General features: G+C 30.3%; 2 protein-coding genes across 2 annotated transcripts; one reads left to right on the top strand and one right to left on the bottom strand.

The window, feature by feature from the left end:
• Positions 1-759: 759 nt before the first annotated feature.
• Positions 760-5734, top strand: LOC143913619 (flexible cuticle protein 12-like). Its single transcript, XM_077433518.1, has 3 exons — positions 760-823; positions 1698-1813; positions 5365-5734. Exons 1-3 carry the CDS (start codon positions 815-817, stop codon positions 5555-5557), a joined length of 318 nt encoding a protein of 105 aa, XP_077289644.1. The 5' UTR covers positions 760-814; the 3' UTR covers positions 5558-5734.
• A 1605-nt stretch (positions 5735-7339) lies between these two features.
• LOC143913611 (endocuticle structural glycoprotein ABD-5-like) lies at positions 7340-8763 on the bottom strand. Its single transcript, XM_077433508.1, has 3 exons — positions 8681-8763; positions 7952-8076; positions 7340-7613 (listed from the first exon to the last, which is right to left on the bottom strand). The coding sequence occupies exons 1-3, from the start codon at positions 8687-8689 to the stop codon at positions 7415-7417; spliced, it is 333 nt and encodes a 110-aa protein (XP_077289634.1). The 5' UTR covers positions 8690-8763; the 3' UTR covers positions 7340-7414.
• Positions 8764-16219: the final 7456 nt, after the last annotated feature.

Here is a 16219-nt window from a genome sequence, read left to right as displayed (position 1 = left end):
CGAGTATGTAAATATAATATAAACTACAATTTAAATTTACAAACATAATCTTTTTGAATTTATTGTGATACAAATAAAATTTGTGTATTTATGGTATGTTTTATTGAATTTACGAAGAAAAGTCTCACAGTATGTGTTATTTAATATAATTTTCCCGTCACGTAGTTTTTGACATTAAATAAGATAAATTGTCGCTACATTCGGCTACCAAAAAATATCCGGAGACGAAATATTTTGACAGAAAAAATTTAATAAATCAGTAATTCCGCGTCACTTTACATACGTTTGTCGTCAATGCAACATTTGATTAAAAAAAATCAACGATAAATCATCCGGAAGAGAGCACCGTGTTTAATTCGAATTTAATTTAAATGATTCGAGGAAAATCTGGAAGGTTAACACGTTAAAATCTACATAACTTTTAAGTGGTACATATATTTTTGGACAGGCGTACCGCACCGTCTAACGACTCCATAAAAACGAGGTTCGCAATATTAGTTTTAATTAATTGTTTTGCTAAAATTAACAAAATTTTATGTGCCCATTTATTATTCGTTAAAAAACACGCCTTTAATCCAGTTAAATTGTATATTTATAAAACAAATTATTCAGAGGATAATGTGTTGATATTTTGATTGCAAAAAAAAGGAATAGAATTTTTAAATGCAAATGCAAGCAATAAATAATAAGCAAAAAAATTGACACTTAACAATACATACCGAAATTTTTAGTATTTAAAAGATTTTGTGGTTCAAAGATGATCCAGTCTTGTTAAAACATTTGACCTGTGCGTAATCATCTTTAAACATTCAAAATGAAGATTGTACGTATATTTTTCGTTTCAAAAATGCCTTTATTTAACTCAGTAACGTAAATAACACTGAGACTAATCAATTTTTACTAAATTTTACCCAATAAATGCGAATATTTCAATGATTTCTATTGGTCTGTTCTCGATTTTGTATAAAAACGCTATAGTTTTCGCATATTTTTGACTTTTGCAGGCTTTAACTCAAAATATAGTATTGCTGTGGCAAATGTCAGTATTGTAATCGAAAGTCACATGCTTTTTATATCGATTGTGATTTTCTATTGCTTTAAAAAACTTATAATTAATTATCTAACGAATTTTGAAAGTCAAAAATATTTTTGAGCAAAAATTACTCTGTATATATTTTTGGCTTTTACAGTCTTTAACTCAAAATATAGTATTGCTGTGGCAAATGTCAGTATTGTAATCGAAAGTCACATGCTTTTTATATCGATTGTGATTTTCTTTTGCTTTAAAAAACTTATAATTAATTATCTAACGAATTTTGAAAGTCAAAAATATTTTTGAGCAAAAATTACTCTGTATATATTTTTGGCTTTTACAGTCTTTAACTCAAAATATAGTATTGCTGTGGCAAAAATGAGTATTGTAATCGAAAGTCACATGCTTTTTCTATTGATTGTGATTTTTTATTGATTTGAAAAACTTATAATTAATTATCTAACAAATTTTGAAAGTCAAAAATATATTTGAGCCAAAATTACTAATATTAAAATTAAAATGTATATGTACATATGTACCTACATATATATTTGAAAAATAATTTATCTGGTTAAATTCAAAAGTTGCTGACCAACTATAATCAATGAGTGGTTAAAAATTTATTTATATTTTTAGAATAATATATAAACATTGTTTTGTACAGGTTCTCATTGCACTGTCCATCATTTTCGTCGTAACGGCCGCTCCAGCATCAAAACAACCTGTTGCAATTTTAAAATATCACAACGTCAACGACGGTCTGGGAAATTATACATATGCGTAAGTGATCGTTAAATATAAACATCAATAGCTAATTTAAATACATTACAATGACTATAATTGCTTGTGAATGCTTTGTTAAATATCATCGATCGAATTCATCTTTTGCGGTCGAACACACTCGGAGGTCACATTCGGTCAAATTTAAACCGACACATTGAAATACTTGACCTTTTTGAAATAAATATGTATACCATTGTGAGTATTATTATTATGGTTCATTACGAAATATTTGCAATCACGATTTAAGGACGCGCGTACCTATGTATGTATGTATGTAGATACTGAGAATTTGCAGTTAAATCAAGTTAATAGACGAAAAATTTATTTACGGTTGTTTTAATCAAATAAGACGATCTAAATTTTTATTCATATGTATATTTTATTATTGATATGTCACCATCTACAGACATTCACCATCCAGTGCTGTATTAGGCCCCTCCAACATGCTTCCATTCGTATCGCGACTCTCATCCATCTCACTTCACGTATTTTCTTAATTTAGTGTACCCATATTCCCTGTGGTCTGCCTTTTACCATTTTGAATTATCTCGGGTACCATTCTAGCACTTTTTTTGTCCATTCTTCTAGCCACGTTGTCCGCCCATTGCCATTTAAATCTTTTCACTCTATCCACCTAAACTAACCTAACCTAACATAACCTTGTCATACTTCTCACCCATGTAATCCACTTTCTGTCTTATGCCAAGCATACAAAATTCCATACTTCTTTGAGTGCATTGGATTTTAAGTAGCATTAAATTCTACTATTTTATCATATAATGCATGCAATGGCTATCGAACATTAGTCTGGTTTTATCTACGTTAATTTTTAATCCTACTCTCCTACTTTTCCTGTCCAGTTGTGTCAGTCTGTTGATAAGGTCAGCTGGATCGCGAGTATTGATATGTAACACATTTTTTTTTATTCAATCAATCATGCACATTCGTCTAGCAGATTGCTCCAAAGCCATGAGTTTATACCTGTATAAATTATTTATAAATTATTATAATGAATTAATAACTCATTTTTATTTTACATTAAACACGACATATATGGCCAAAAATTGTAAATTTTTGCGAGATAGGACAAGAGTTTCCAATTTGTTGGAACCGTTTTAATGAAATCGAATAAACCGTCAAACTTTAAATAAGAAATGACCGATTTTGGAGTCACGTATCTAAGGTCTGGCCAGCAGCATACGGGATAGAATCCGTGACAACAAAATTGAAAGCATTCCGTGCTAACCATTGATCTATGCTGCTGGTTATATAGATTATATACATTACCAGGAGCATGGACTAGTGGTTGGCATATAATGCTTTCAAACAAAGTGGTCACGGGTTCGATTCCTACTGGTTGCTGATCGTATTTGCCAGTGTTCCGATTTATCTGATTTTCATTGAAACGGTTCCTACAAATTGGCATCTCGCAAAATTTCAAGTCATTCAGCATTTCAATCTTTCGCTGTTTTGTATAAACGCTGCAAATTTTTCCATAAATATGTCTGTGGATATTGATCGTACTTGCCTTGTAATGTTAAATGTATAATGCTTACAATGCTTCTGTATAGGTACAATTTTTGACCATATATGTCGTATTTCAAGTAAAATATATAATAATTAGGTATTTATAATTGATATTTCTTGATCTGTATAGTACACTCATCACATTGGAGCGATATATAAGACGAGTGTTTGATTGATTGAATAAAAAAAATGAATTAGATGACAGCATAAGTTCGTGCCCGTTTATCGTTTACCGCCATTCGTGAAAATCTAGAATGAACTTCTACATTCGGAATTTTGCTTAAATGTTCAACTAATTAAGTATCTTTTTGCTGAAATTAAAAAAAACCAAACTTGCTTTTTTACAAAGAATTATTTAATTCACTATTAATATGTAGTTTTATTTTTTGACCTTCAATGGGACTTAATACAAAATTTCGTATATTTTTCGCATAACTTTGATGCAATACTGTAAACTGACTGTACATACATCATACATACAAATCAACAAATTAATGTCGATACAAAGCACCATTCTTGTTGTAATTAAAGTCATTTGTATCTTGAATTGCAAGAGGTAGTCTTGAATTTATAACGATTTTAAAGGCGGCAATTTTTCGTATAAACGTTTCCTTCAATAAAAGTTTGTACCATTACAAATAGTCGTCTTTAATGTCAAAAGAGGAATGAAGACTTTACTTTTTTTTTAATAGACAATTGAAAAACAAAGAAAGAAACATCATGTCATCGTTTACGGCAAAATTATGATGGTTTGAAATATATAATTTAAATTGTCTTTACGATGAAAATATTCAAATGAGACTTACATATATAAATTCAATGCCAATAATCTTCTATTATTTATCACCGAAGACTTTTTGAATCGTGAATTGAACGTCATATATGCAGTGGTGTAGTCGGGCCAGGTCGCCGCCCTGGCACTTAAATTGATATGAACATTGTTTTTCGAGTACAATTAAAAAAAATTGACTAAAATTTCATATAAAATGTTGTATTCCAAATATTGTGAGCAGACTCTCGTTCTAACACTCGATGACCACAATCGAATAGTTATCTGAGAACATTCAAAACTTAAAAGATGTTTAATGAAATTTAATGGCTTTTTTTTCTAAAACCACTCAAAACTTCGAAAGAAAACATTCTTCAAACTATTGACCATACGCACTTGAGGATAGATACAATGAGGGAACTCGGCTTAAATGAATAGTCATCTTTAAATTCGCATGTTAAAGTTTGATAGTTTTTTGACATATGTATGTATACGGGTCTACGTGACGAGACAGAATGTTAAATTACAAAAAACTCAAATATTGGAAGGCAAAGATCGAAAATCGAAAGATCTTAAGTCGAAAGATCAAAAAAAAATGGTGCATGGTAACCGGTACATACTCCCGTATTCTGCGCGCGCACATTAATACGGGAGGAAAAGCCTGTTTCTCTTGTTCCTGTTGTACCCTGCTCGCGCAAATTAAGTGAGTATGTACGTGAGTATGTACCGTTTACCATGCACCCTTTTTTTTGATCTTTCGACTTAAGATCTTTCGATTTTCGATCTTTGCCTTCCGGTATTTGTGTATTCTGTAATTTAACATTCTGGCTCGTCACGTAGACCCGTATGTATACATATGTATGTATGTATGTACATGGTTTTAGCATTGCTAAAAGCAAATGTTGCTGTTGACACACAAACACGGGTTTTGCAAAATCAAAGATATTGAAGAGGATGCATTGTGGAATTTTTAATACAATATAAAAAAAATGCATCATAATTTCAACGAGTAAGAATATTTGTTTATTATTATTTGATTTTTTTTATAAATATTTAAACTACCAATATTAGCATACAACTTTTTTTAGTAAGGAAAAAAGCAGGGGGGGGGGTCGTAAAAATTAAACACCGACCTGATTCTTTTTTATTTAGCACTACACCACTGCTTATATGTATATGTACATATAAAATATGACAAGGATCACACGAGACAATACGTGTATATATTTTTTAATTCGTTGATAATTTTCAGATTCGAAACGTCCGATGGCATTAAGCAAAACGAGCAAGCGCAGATTTATAACCCTGACACTGATAAAGAATCTTACGTGGTGACGGGTTCATACAGCTACGTGGGGCCTGATGGCGTAACTTACGCCGTAAATTACGTGGCAGACGCCAACGGATTCCGGCCACAGGGTGCGCATATTCCGAAATTTGCATAGGACTATTTGTCTTACAAATTTTTTGCGCACTCTCTAACTATGTAATCTATACTTGATCACTTTGACTCATTGATTTCGTTTTTATTGAATAATTTTTTGTACGTGTGTGTTTTTTTTTGTAATGTACTGTATACATATGTATGTAATTTGATAATAAATAAATGTGAATGAAGATGCAATTTTGTTTCATTCAAATAAAAAAAAATTATCTAATGTCAATACAATTATGTCAATAGCTCCTAAATAGTTTCCTTGATTGTTCTGATTTACTGAGTAAGGTTGGTTTCAGGATCCCAGTTAGGTATTCTAGACGGGTCTACGTGACGAGTCAGAATGTTAAATTACAGAAAACACAAATATCGGAAGGCAAAGATCGAAAATCGAAAGATCTTAAGTCGAAAGATAAAAAAAAATGGTGCATGGTAAACGGTACATACTCACGTACATACTCACTTAGTTTGCGCAAGCAGGATACAACAGGAACAAGAGGGACAGGCTTTTCCTCCCGTATTCTGCGCGCGCACATTAATACGGGAGGAAAAGCCTGTTCCTCTTGTTCCTGTTGTATCCTGCTCGCGCAAATTAAGTGAGTATGTACCGTTTACCATGCACCCTTTTTTTTTTGATCTTTCGACTTAAGATCTTTCGATTTTCGATCTTTGCCTTCCGATATTTGTGTTTTCTGTAGTTTAACGTTCTGGCTCGTCACGGAGACCGATTCTAGACACGTTGCACTCTTTTCACTGAATCCTTTCAAAACCAATTCAATAAAATATTCCCATATACAGCGTGTTTATCGTATGCTTAAAGGGGAGCTGAATGAGGTTGATCTATTCGGTATTTCTTTATATCAATTCAGGACTGCCATCAGGAGAGTCTTGACTGATTGATCCATTTCTATTTCTATTTCTATTATATGTATGTACATATATTCATTGTCTAATTATATTATATCACTTTATGTTTATCCAATTATATTATATCATTTTTTGTTTAATTATGCATTGTCCTATTTAGTTATATTTAAGTTTTTATTATTTTCTTTCTCATTTGTTTGTCTATATGTACTAGATATATAACATTATGTATTTTGTAAAATTCTATAACTGGGCTCACATGTTATTTTGTTATATTTATTTTTTATTTTTATTATTGAATTTCTGCATCTGAGTCCTGTTGACTTTTCAATAAATACTCGTAAATAAATAAATACTTATTCAGTCACAATTTGCAAAGACAGTCATTTATTTCGATGTGAATTTTTTGACCCCACATGACATGTATGGAATTTCGTAATTGTTTGCATTTCTGTTTGAATGTAAATTGTAGTAATTTTATATATATATATATATATATATATATATATATATATATATATATATATATATATATATATATATATATATATATATATATATATATATATATATATATATATACATATATATATATATATATATATATATATATATATATATATATATATATAGTATATATACAAAGTAGTCACCATTATTAATATTTCACGAGATGTCAACAAGTGGGCAAACACGAAACCCACAATATGTTGTAGTATAAAACATACATATGTAATGTAATTATATAATTTTTATATGAATAAATAATGAAAGAAGGATTTTGTTCCAAAATTTCTTGAGGTTCTCAATTTTATTTAAAAATCTTGTTTTTGGAATTGGTATTGAGTGTTTGAAAATATTGGTTGTAAGATATTGAGTTTAGCCATACTTTAGACCGTACATAAAATGAAATAAGAATTATATTGTATATAATCGAGTTTATTTTTGGCTTTTACATATAAAATTGACAATATATGGGAGAAATGCATAAATGATCGAATTATCCTCTGCGTCCTCCTTGCTGTGCCGGCTCGATGACCCTATAACCGTTTTCGTCAGCTTCGTATGTCACTGTTATGATATTTCCATCTTCTCCTGGGTATGAATAAGAACCTCGAACGATCAATCCCGACTCTGGATCATTCGGATTGATTAGGACGGCTTCCTCTTGCCTCTTTGTTCCATCGGCCGTTTCGAATCTGTAAGCAATAAAAATGTAAGACTTTATAACTATTTTGTAACAATAAAATTAATCGATTAGTGCACGAGATTATTCAAAAGGATTCAACATTCTTCTGAATTTATTATGTAAAACGTTTTGACTTTTATTGCCGTAAACTCGTTTTTCAAGGCTGGTTGTTGCACTCTGTGAATTCTGCTAATTCTAATGTTTTGAATAATATATACATAGGGTTTTTTTCTTTAAAAAAATGATGATTGACATGATGAAAATTTTCATTACAGCAGATTTCAATCATAAAGAGAACTTTTTGAGAAGTTATCTTATTATTTTGAACTATATTAAAGGAAAACTTACGCAAAATTATAAGGTCCAAGTCCATTGTTGAAACTTTGATAGTTTACAATTGCTACAGGATCATCGTTTTTAAACTTTCCTGGGGCGGCCAAAGTTAGAACGAAAAGGAAGCTCAAGACGAAAATCTATAACAAAAATAAGACAGTTGGTAAATACATTTATTCGATTCATCAAAGTGTCCATTCCGTAAATTTATAAAATCAGAAGTGGGTGATTCGGTTTCAAAAATTCAATTCATTATGTATAATAACACAATAGAATTCCATATATCAAATTACGGACCAAGTATAAAAATAAACTAACTATTTAGTTTTAGCACTGGCCGCTTAAAATTAAGTACATAAGTAATTACTAACCTATAATTAATTGTATATAACTATGTAATTACTGATTATTGACCCAAATTTACTGTAATTACTGACCATTCATCTATTTATTACAACAAATGATTAAATAGTTTAAAGTGTACTATATTTACATTAGTTTTGTTTCTTTAATTTCATTGCAAAAAGTGTATTTATCTATTATAATAATACTACACATAATTTATTTATTTAATAAAGAAATTTAACAGCTTATCTATGCAAAACTTACAGGACAAATAAAGAAATAATCGTTAAATACAAATAATATATTAATTTTACATACAAGAGAATAATTTTACATAAAAGAGAATAATTAAAAATTAAGAAATCTTAGGACTAAAAATTTATGTAAGTTTAGTCTTACCGATTTCATGTTGATGATTCAATTAAGTGAGACGATCGGCGAGAATTGTCAACGCACCACTTCAAGTTCAAATGTGAAATGTTGAAAGTTTGCAGGATCGTCCCAATTTTATAGATTTTCAAAAAATCGTTTCCTCGTCCTGACTAGTTTTTTTCTAGTACCATATAACTAGAATACAGACAGAAATATTCGTCGTATTAGATCCTTATGCTTAAATAATCACCTGTGACGAGTTTCTAGTACAATATATATGCTAATGTACCAACTGAAAACAGCCAGGTCAGTGCCGTTTATGGTTTTTTTCAACCATTTAATTGAGGTAAGGCGTGTCCAAGTGACCTAACGCGGAGTCAAATATCTCTGAACTTTACCCTGAGTTATTGTATTAGGTCTTCCTATCTCAGCTATGCTCAAAATGCGGTGCATAAAAGCGACACCGAAATGATTAATATTTATTTTGTGTTGGTTTTCTGGGAACTCTTCGCCAGTTACATGATACCTGTCAAGATACCATTTTTATTTATAATATATTTATTCTAAATGTATACAAGATCTCATATCATAAAAACATCCGCGAACTCATATCATAAAATCTATAAAAGATTTGTTTTAATATAATATGTAAAATGCATTTGTATTAAAACAGTCTAATCTCGTTGTAAGATTTTTTCATAGGGTTCGTTCGCTTCGCACAGTTTGATATTTACGTTATTAATTGTTATTGAACAAAGTAGATGTTAGAGTCATTAATTTTGTTGTCATTCGAACAATGGTGATACATAAATTTTCCAAAACATATTTTTTGCTTAGAAGTGTGTTTATAAAAATATCTCAAGTGATGAATTGAAAAATTTCTCGTGTCAAAGCACAAAACAAGACAACACGAAATTTAAAAGTGTGATAAGTGGTGAATATTAATTTTAAATTTTTAAAAAATTGCTGTTTTTACAAACCTCTTCTTAGCTTGTTATATACATACATACATATTTCTGTATTCCCGGAATTTTCCAATTCCCGGGACCCGGGACAGAGCCCGAGATCGTTCCCGGGGTTTCCCGGGATCCCGAAACACATGTAGAAAAACATTTTTTTCAATTTAATATATTTTTTTATTAATAAAAAAAATATTTATGTATTTACAAAACATAAAAAAGTACATAATACATAATTTATGTAGCTATTAACTTGAAAAAATGTAATTCTAAAAGTAAACTTATTTATAGTAGCTTCTTAAGAGGACTGTACACCCGAAACCTTAATTTTGTTGCCGTTCCTTTCTTCGATATACATATATATTGAGTGAATGTACATATATATTGAGTGAATGCGACAATATATATATCAATATATATACATATATATTGAGTGAATGCGACAGTTGCGCTTCAACCAGATAAAACGTATTTTAAATTGACAAAATCGAGGTTTCGTATTCTCCTATATTCTCCTCCGAAACTGGACCAATTTTTAAAAAAATTTCATCATTGGTATGAGAAAGATATTTTCTGTGCAACTATGTGCGTATTTTTTTTAAAATCGACCGTTAAATAAGCACGCTGGAGTCTTTTCGTGGGTGTAAAAAAGAGGCGAATTTATCGATGTTTGGCTGCTCCTAGCTCCTATAAAAAATAACTAATCAAAAAAATAAAACGATAGATGCAACTCAATGGTGGATATCCATAGCATATTAAAAAATAATTTCTCTAGTGCCTAATAGTAATTGAGGAAGGGTCTAATACGTTTGTATGGACAAGGCGCTGGTGTCGAGCCCTCTTAAGAATACTAAAATATTTAAATGAGAATCCGAAAGCCTATTTCTAGATTTGGTTCAAACATTTCCAGCAATGGAAAAAGCTCTTTCAGTTTCGGTCCAAGTTGGTTTTATTGTTAAAAGGGACGAAAATAATTTTTTTAAATTATCGGTTTTTTCTCCTCAGCATGCATATTTTAATTTCTTTTTTAAAATCGATGTTATTTTTATTTTCGTTATTTTGTATATTTGCCTTTGATAACTCCTTGTTTAATTATTCATTCATCGTCAAACACACAATTGATTCATCTTCATCCTTAAAGAGTTTCTTCCATTGTGGAATCGTCAATACAAGAAGGATATACTCGCTTCATAATAGTTTCACCGTAGAATTAGAATCGCACAATTAGAATTATTTAAAATTTGTGTTAAGGCTTTTTCAGTTTTAGGCTTTTTATTTCTTCGATTTTCGATTTGCGATTTTCCAAAAATAGAATTACAAGAAACGATTTTGGCCAAACGCACAGAACCATTATGTTCATAAAACTTCCACGTTCGGGGAATGCGCTGTACTTACTGCTAAACAACAAACATTTGAGAATATTTTACGATTATTTGTATATTTGATTTATTATTTCCTTTCGTGCGGTCGTGGAAATGTTGTATATTTTCAAGATTTTTTAAAATTCAATTCCCGGGATTCGAGATAAGAATTCCCGTGACATAGGACAACAAAAATTCCACTAATTCCCGGGAATGTCCGTCCCGGGTCGACCCGGGTCAGAAACCCTAATACATATGTATGTAGGTATTGGTTTTCCTTAACATTTACATACAAAATCTAGCCACTGCATTAAATTATAATATTATGTATATTGGTACATTTATAAGACCAATTTTTATTACTTATGATGTCAACTTCGTGTATTATATATGTAAAATCCACATAACGAGGTTATTAACTTTTATATTTTGTGGACTATCAAGAAAAATTATTGCTAAAAAATTATTCCTTAATGAAAATAACTATTCAAAAGCAATATGACGGATTAGCTTCTTTAAATATCTTGATTATTATAAATTAAATGCATTATTTATTTTAATAAATAATTTAAATGCCATCTAGCGACATTTGTATTCGATAAGACGACTCTAAATGATTCCACTTTTTAAAATGATGACTCGCTCAAAATATTTCAATTTTTATTAAACAGATGAGGCCATAATTTGAAACATTATCAAATAGTTGAATTAAATTAAATTAAATAGACATATACATGTACATATGTATTTAATAAATTTAATTTAATGTTTTTTTTTAATAACGTTAAACTAACAATTTAGTTAGCAAAACTAACAATATATTAGTACACAAAAATAATATTATATTAAAAATTACATATAAACGTGTATTAACTAACAATTTGTTTCGTATGATCTCACAGGTGATAATATAATATAAACTAGTCTACACATAATACGATTAACGTATCAAGGAATCGTGAAAGCTTGTTTAATTTTCATATAGAATTTCAAAATATAGCACTGGCTCGAATTATGTAAATCCGCGCTGGATTTTGATTACAACATTCGAAAAAGATTTTTATTTAATGTCAAAGTTCTTGGCTTTATGAATTTAATTCAAACGAAATAACACGTGAATAGATATGCGTTTATATAAATTATTAGATACGGCTGAGTTAAAACTAAAATCATTTTCATATTATATGTATGTACATAATTTCAAGACTGTTAAATTAACAATTTACATCCAATTTTGAACGCACTTTTCGTTTACACGCATAAAGACAATTTAAGAATTTGCAAAAAAGACGACAGCCTTGATGCTTAACATTGCATCTTGCGAATCTGGAGTACCTTGAAAACGGCAGTTTTTTTTTTCAAGAATATTGGTTAATAGCGGCTCCCAACCATTTTTGACTTGCATACTCCTTGACAGTCCATTTACATAAGTTTTACCCATCATAGTAGATTTTTTATGATTTAATATGCCCTCAAGCCCCTTCCTTCTGTAACTGAGCTTATGGAAGTTGATTATATTTAAATCTTTATGCATAATTAGCAAATCTGAAGGCAGTAAAGGATTTACTGCGCTAGTGGCCAAAGCCGCTACAAATTTCTGTGGGCCTTTATATAATACACATATGAACCATTATATTTGAAAGTCTAACAGTCGGTTCTAACAGTCGGTTCCAAAAACACTTTTTCTGTTTGACTTAATTCACAAATTGTTATCAATTATTTTAATTCGATATGTCCAGAATCTTGGAAAAGCAGAACAAACGTATTACTGGTCACCAATGTTTTTAAATAAAGTTAAACGCAAAACATTTTATTTAATGTTTTGAGAGATATTTCTCGAAATTAAGAAAAGTGTATTTATACCACTTTCAATTACATATAATGGCTCATATGTACAAATATACAGGTCCAGGTTCCAAAACTAGCCCCCCCTCCCCGAAATAAATATATAGTAATTTCCAATTAGAACAGATGTGCTTTATATTGAATTGCATATCGTAATTAGCAACTTTGTATTAACAAATATGTTCGGTAAAGACTACGAGAAGGTGGAATTTATTATGGGAATCAATGATTTGCAGTCGACTAAATCCGTACTCAATGCATTTTCGGAAATGTGTACGTGCGTGCATAAATGTTCCCATTGACTATTATTATCGTCTACGATATTTTAAGGAAAAAATAAAAGTAAAACGTAATTTACAAGTTCATATACATAGAAACGTGCCAATATGGAGCTTTTCTGAAATGTGATACATTTGGTAACGAAAAATGAATAACAAGGCCCTTCAATTAGGGTCTGTCTGAAGGTAATTTTGTAACCCTGTCTGCAGGTAATTTTGTAACACTGTCTGAAGGTAATTTTTGTAAATATTGACAATGCTCATCAATTCAAAGTATGCGGTACAGATAAATATTTATTTATTTATTTTCAGTTTGGACCATTGTAGCATTACAGGAATTCCTAATGCACCACAATGATCAAAAATATAACAGAAAAGAAACAAAATAATAACTATAGAAATTAGACCTTACAAAAACAAAACATATGTATATTTATTTTATTGTCACAAATCAATACACACTCGCCATTACAGATTTGCTCCAATGCGACGGGTGTACGTTAATGAAATACATAAACAATCAGAAATCAGAAATACAGTAATACATAAATATACAATCAGAATATATAGAATATAACAATTAATCAGAAATAATAATCATAGTGACATCTATGGATTTCAGATTACTGTGTATAATTAATACAAATTATACACAGGCAGATTTTTGTGACAACAGGATTAGATTTAATACCAATTTTCAGGAACCGTTTCAGCAATGATCAGATAAAATTGGCAAACTCTGATAGAGAAACGATCGATTTGGAGTCACAAAACCCCCAAATCTAACCAGCAGTGGTGAGGACACGAACCTATGACCTCAGTGATGCTAAATATATACGCTATCACTAAGCCAAACTGCTGGCTGGTATATGTACATATTATACACAAACAACACATTTAACATAATCATGAAAAATAATAAGCTATAAAATAGTGGATAATAATAATTACAAATTATAAAAAACAAAGAAGGGAATGTTTTATAAAAAGAAAAATAGAGAAAGAAAAATACATATACACATAATTATATACACAGACAAAAAGATCTCGTGGAAGGAGCATGTAAGAAACGAAACAGTCCTCCAGCTTCTTCATAAAAAGAGAGAGCTTCTTGACACGGTGAAGCGCTGTAAGATGGAATACTTTGGCCACATTATTTGCGGCCCCAAATATCGCCTTCTACAAACAATCATAGAAGGGAAAATAGAAGGCAAACGGTGGCTTGGGAGAAAGAAGCTCTCTTGGCTCCGGAACATCAGGTCATGGATGGGACTCGGTCTCGAAAAGCTATTTCGGCTTACCCATGATAGGAAAGAATTCGCACGGGCCATAAACGATGTCTGCCCATGGTAGTCGCCTACGTCTGAATACGGATTCGGCATTAGAAGAAGAAGAAGAATAAATAAGAACCAACTGTAAATACAAAACATCCCTGTGAGGTTAGAATATTATCCGACAATTTACTGAGGTGGAAAATATACCATTCAGGCTCAGCAGCAACGATTTCATTAAGAAGTCGAATAGCTCTTGGAATAAGAGCCATTCGAAAAAGAAGTATACGAGCAGGAGGTACAACCATCAAATGATGATATCTACCACGCACATAATTATTAGCACGTAGTGGCTGGAGCACAAAACGGAATAATGAGAAGTTTCTCCGAAGTTCAAGGGAATTATACCCAAGCATGCCCAAAAGGAAAGGAGTAGGGTAGAGATATCGGTAATACCCATATTCTTTCCTATATAGGAAACGAAGAAATACTTTTTGCACTTTCCCAATCATCAGAGAGTAATTTGCTTCATGCGGATTCCACACAATTGCATTATACTCCACCTTACTTCTCACAAGCGCATTGAAAAGCAAGAGAGAAGACAAAGGGTTGAAGAATAGCCTAGCATATCTCAAGACAAATCCAAGTCGACGAAAGAAATATAAAATCGTAATAGAAAGTTCTCATAATAATTTGATGTAGTATTTTTTCGAAATGCCTTTAATTTGCATTCTAAAAAATTTTTCGGATGGTATGCTATTCAATTTTTTTTAATACTTCATTTATATATTTTTTTCATTTATTATACATACTATTTGACAAAAAACTGATACATATAGAAAGCCGTCCCGTGGAGCGTTTGGCAAAAGCGAAGATGAAAATCGAGGTCAGAAATAATTATTAGTTTTCTTTACAAAAACAACCCTCTACGTATCGCCTGTTGAGAATCGCTGAGAAAATATTTGTTTACTAAGAATTTTAGCATCTGCTGACATTTAATTTCAAAAGTTAATCCACAGAAAAAAATTGAAAATTATAGCAACCGAATTTATTAAATAGCAATTTTATATGTATGTAATTGACTATTTATAGCGGCTCAATATATATTAAAGTAATTATTTCTAAATTAAATAAATTACATTAGAATACACATACATATGTATGTACATAGATATTTATACCTTATATAAGTACATATGTACTTTATTTCTTATTCAAGAACATACATTTTCTAAAACAGTAGTTGCAATGTCAGACACAAGGTGCTATATGATATACCTACCCATATTAATAAAATAAAATAAATGATTAAACGTTGTTTACTTTTATAAAAAATATTTTTAAAAAATCATTAAATAAACGTAAAATTTAAGCATGTAAAATTATTATGAAAATTAATCATTTTCGATATATTAAACTTACTGTGTTTACCCACATACATGCTTTGGCTTCTCAAATACAAACTTAAACTTAGTGTTTTATTAAGTCCATCATATATTATTGAATCTATGTATATCCAAGCAATTAGAAAGTTTTTTTTATTTTATAAATATAATCGGTTCATAATTTGTGTATTGAAATTGTGGCAAATGACATTTTAGATAAAATAATCTGATTGGGAAATTCATACATCAAACACAATAGATATTTTCTATTTTTAAATTTGACATACATTTAAAGTATGCGTATATATGTATACATATGTATGCATATATCTCTTGAAATGAATGAAAATATCATTTTAAATCAACTAAATCAGGTAAAACCGAAGAGAGTCACGCGTACGAACCGCTTTTGTAATAGCCTGCTATAAGAATGGAACGCAACTTGAATGCAGCATCACTTTGCCGAT

This window comes from Arctopsyche grandis, chromosome 1 (assembly GCF_051622035.1).
Source record: "Arctopsyche grandis isolate Sample6627 chromosome 1, ASM5162203v2, whole genome shotgun sequence".
In the NCBI taxonomy this organism is placed as follows: domain Eukaryota; kingdom Metazoa; phylum Arthropoda; class Insecta; order Trichoptera; family Hydropsychidae; genus Arctopsyche; species Arctopsyche grandis.
The sequence above is the reverse complement of the archived record's forward strand: the minus strand, read 5'-3'. Positions and strand labels throughout refer to the sequence as shown.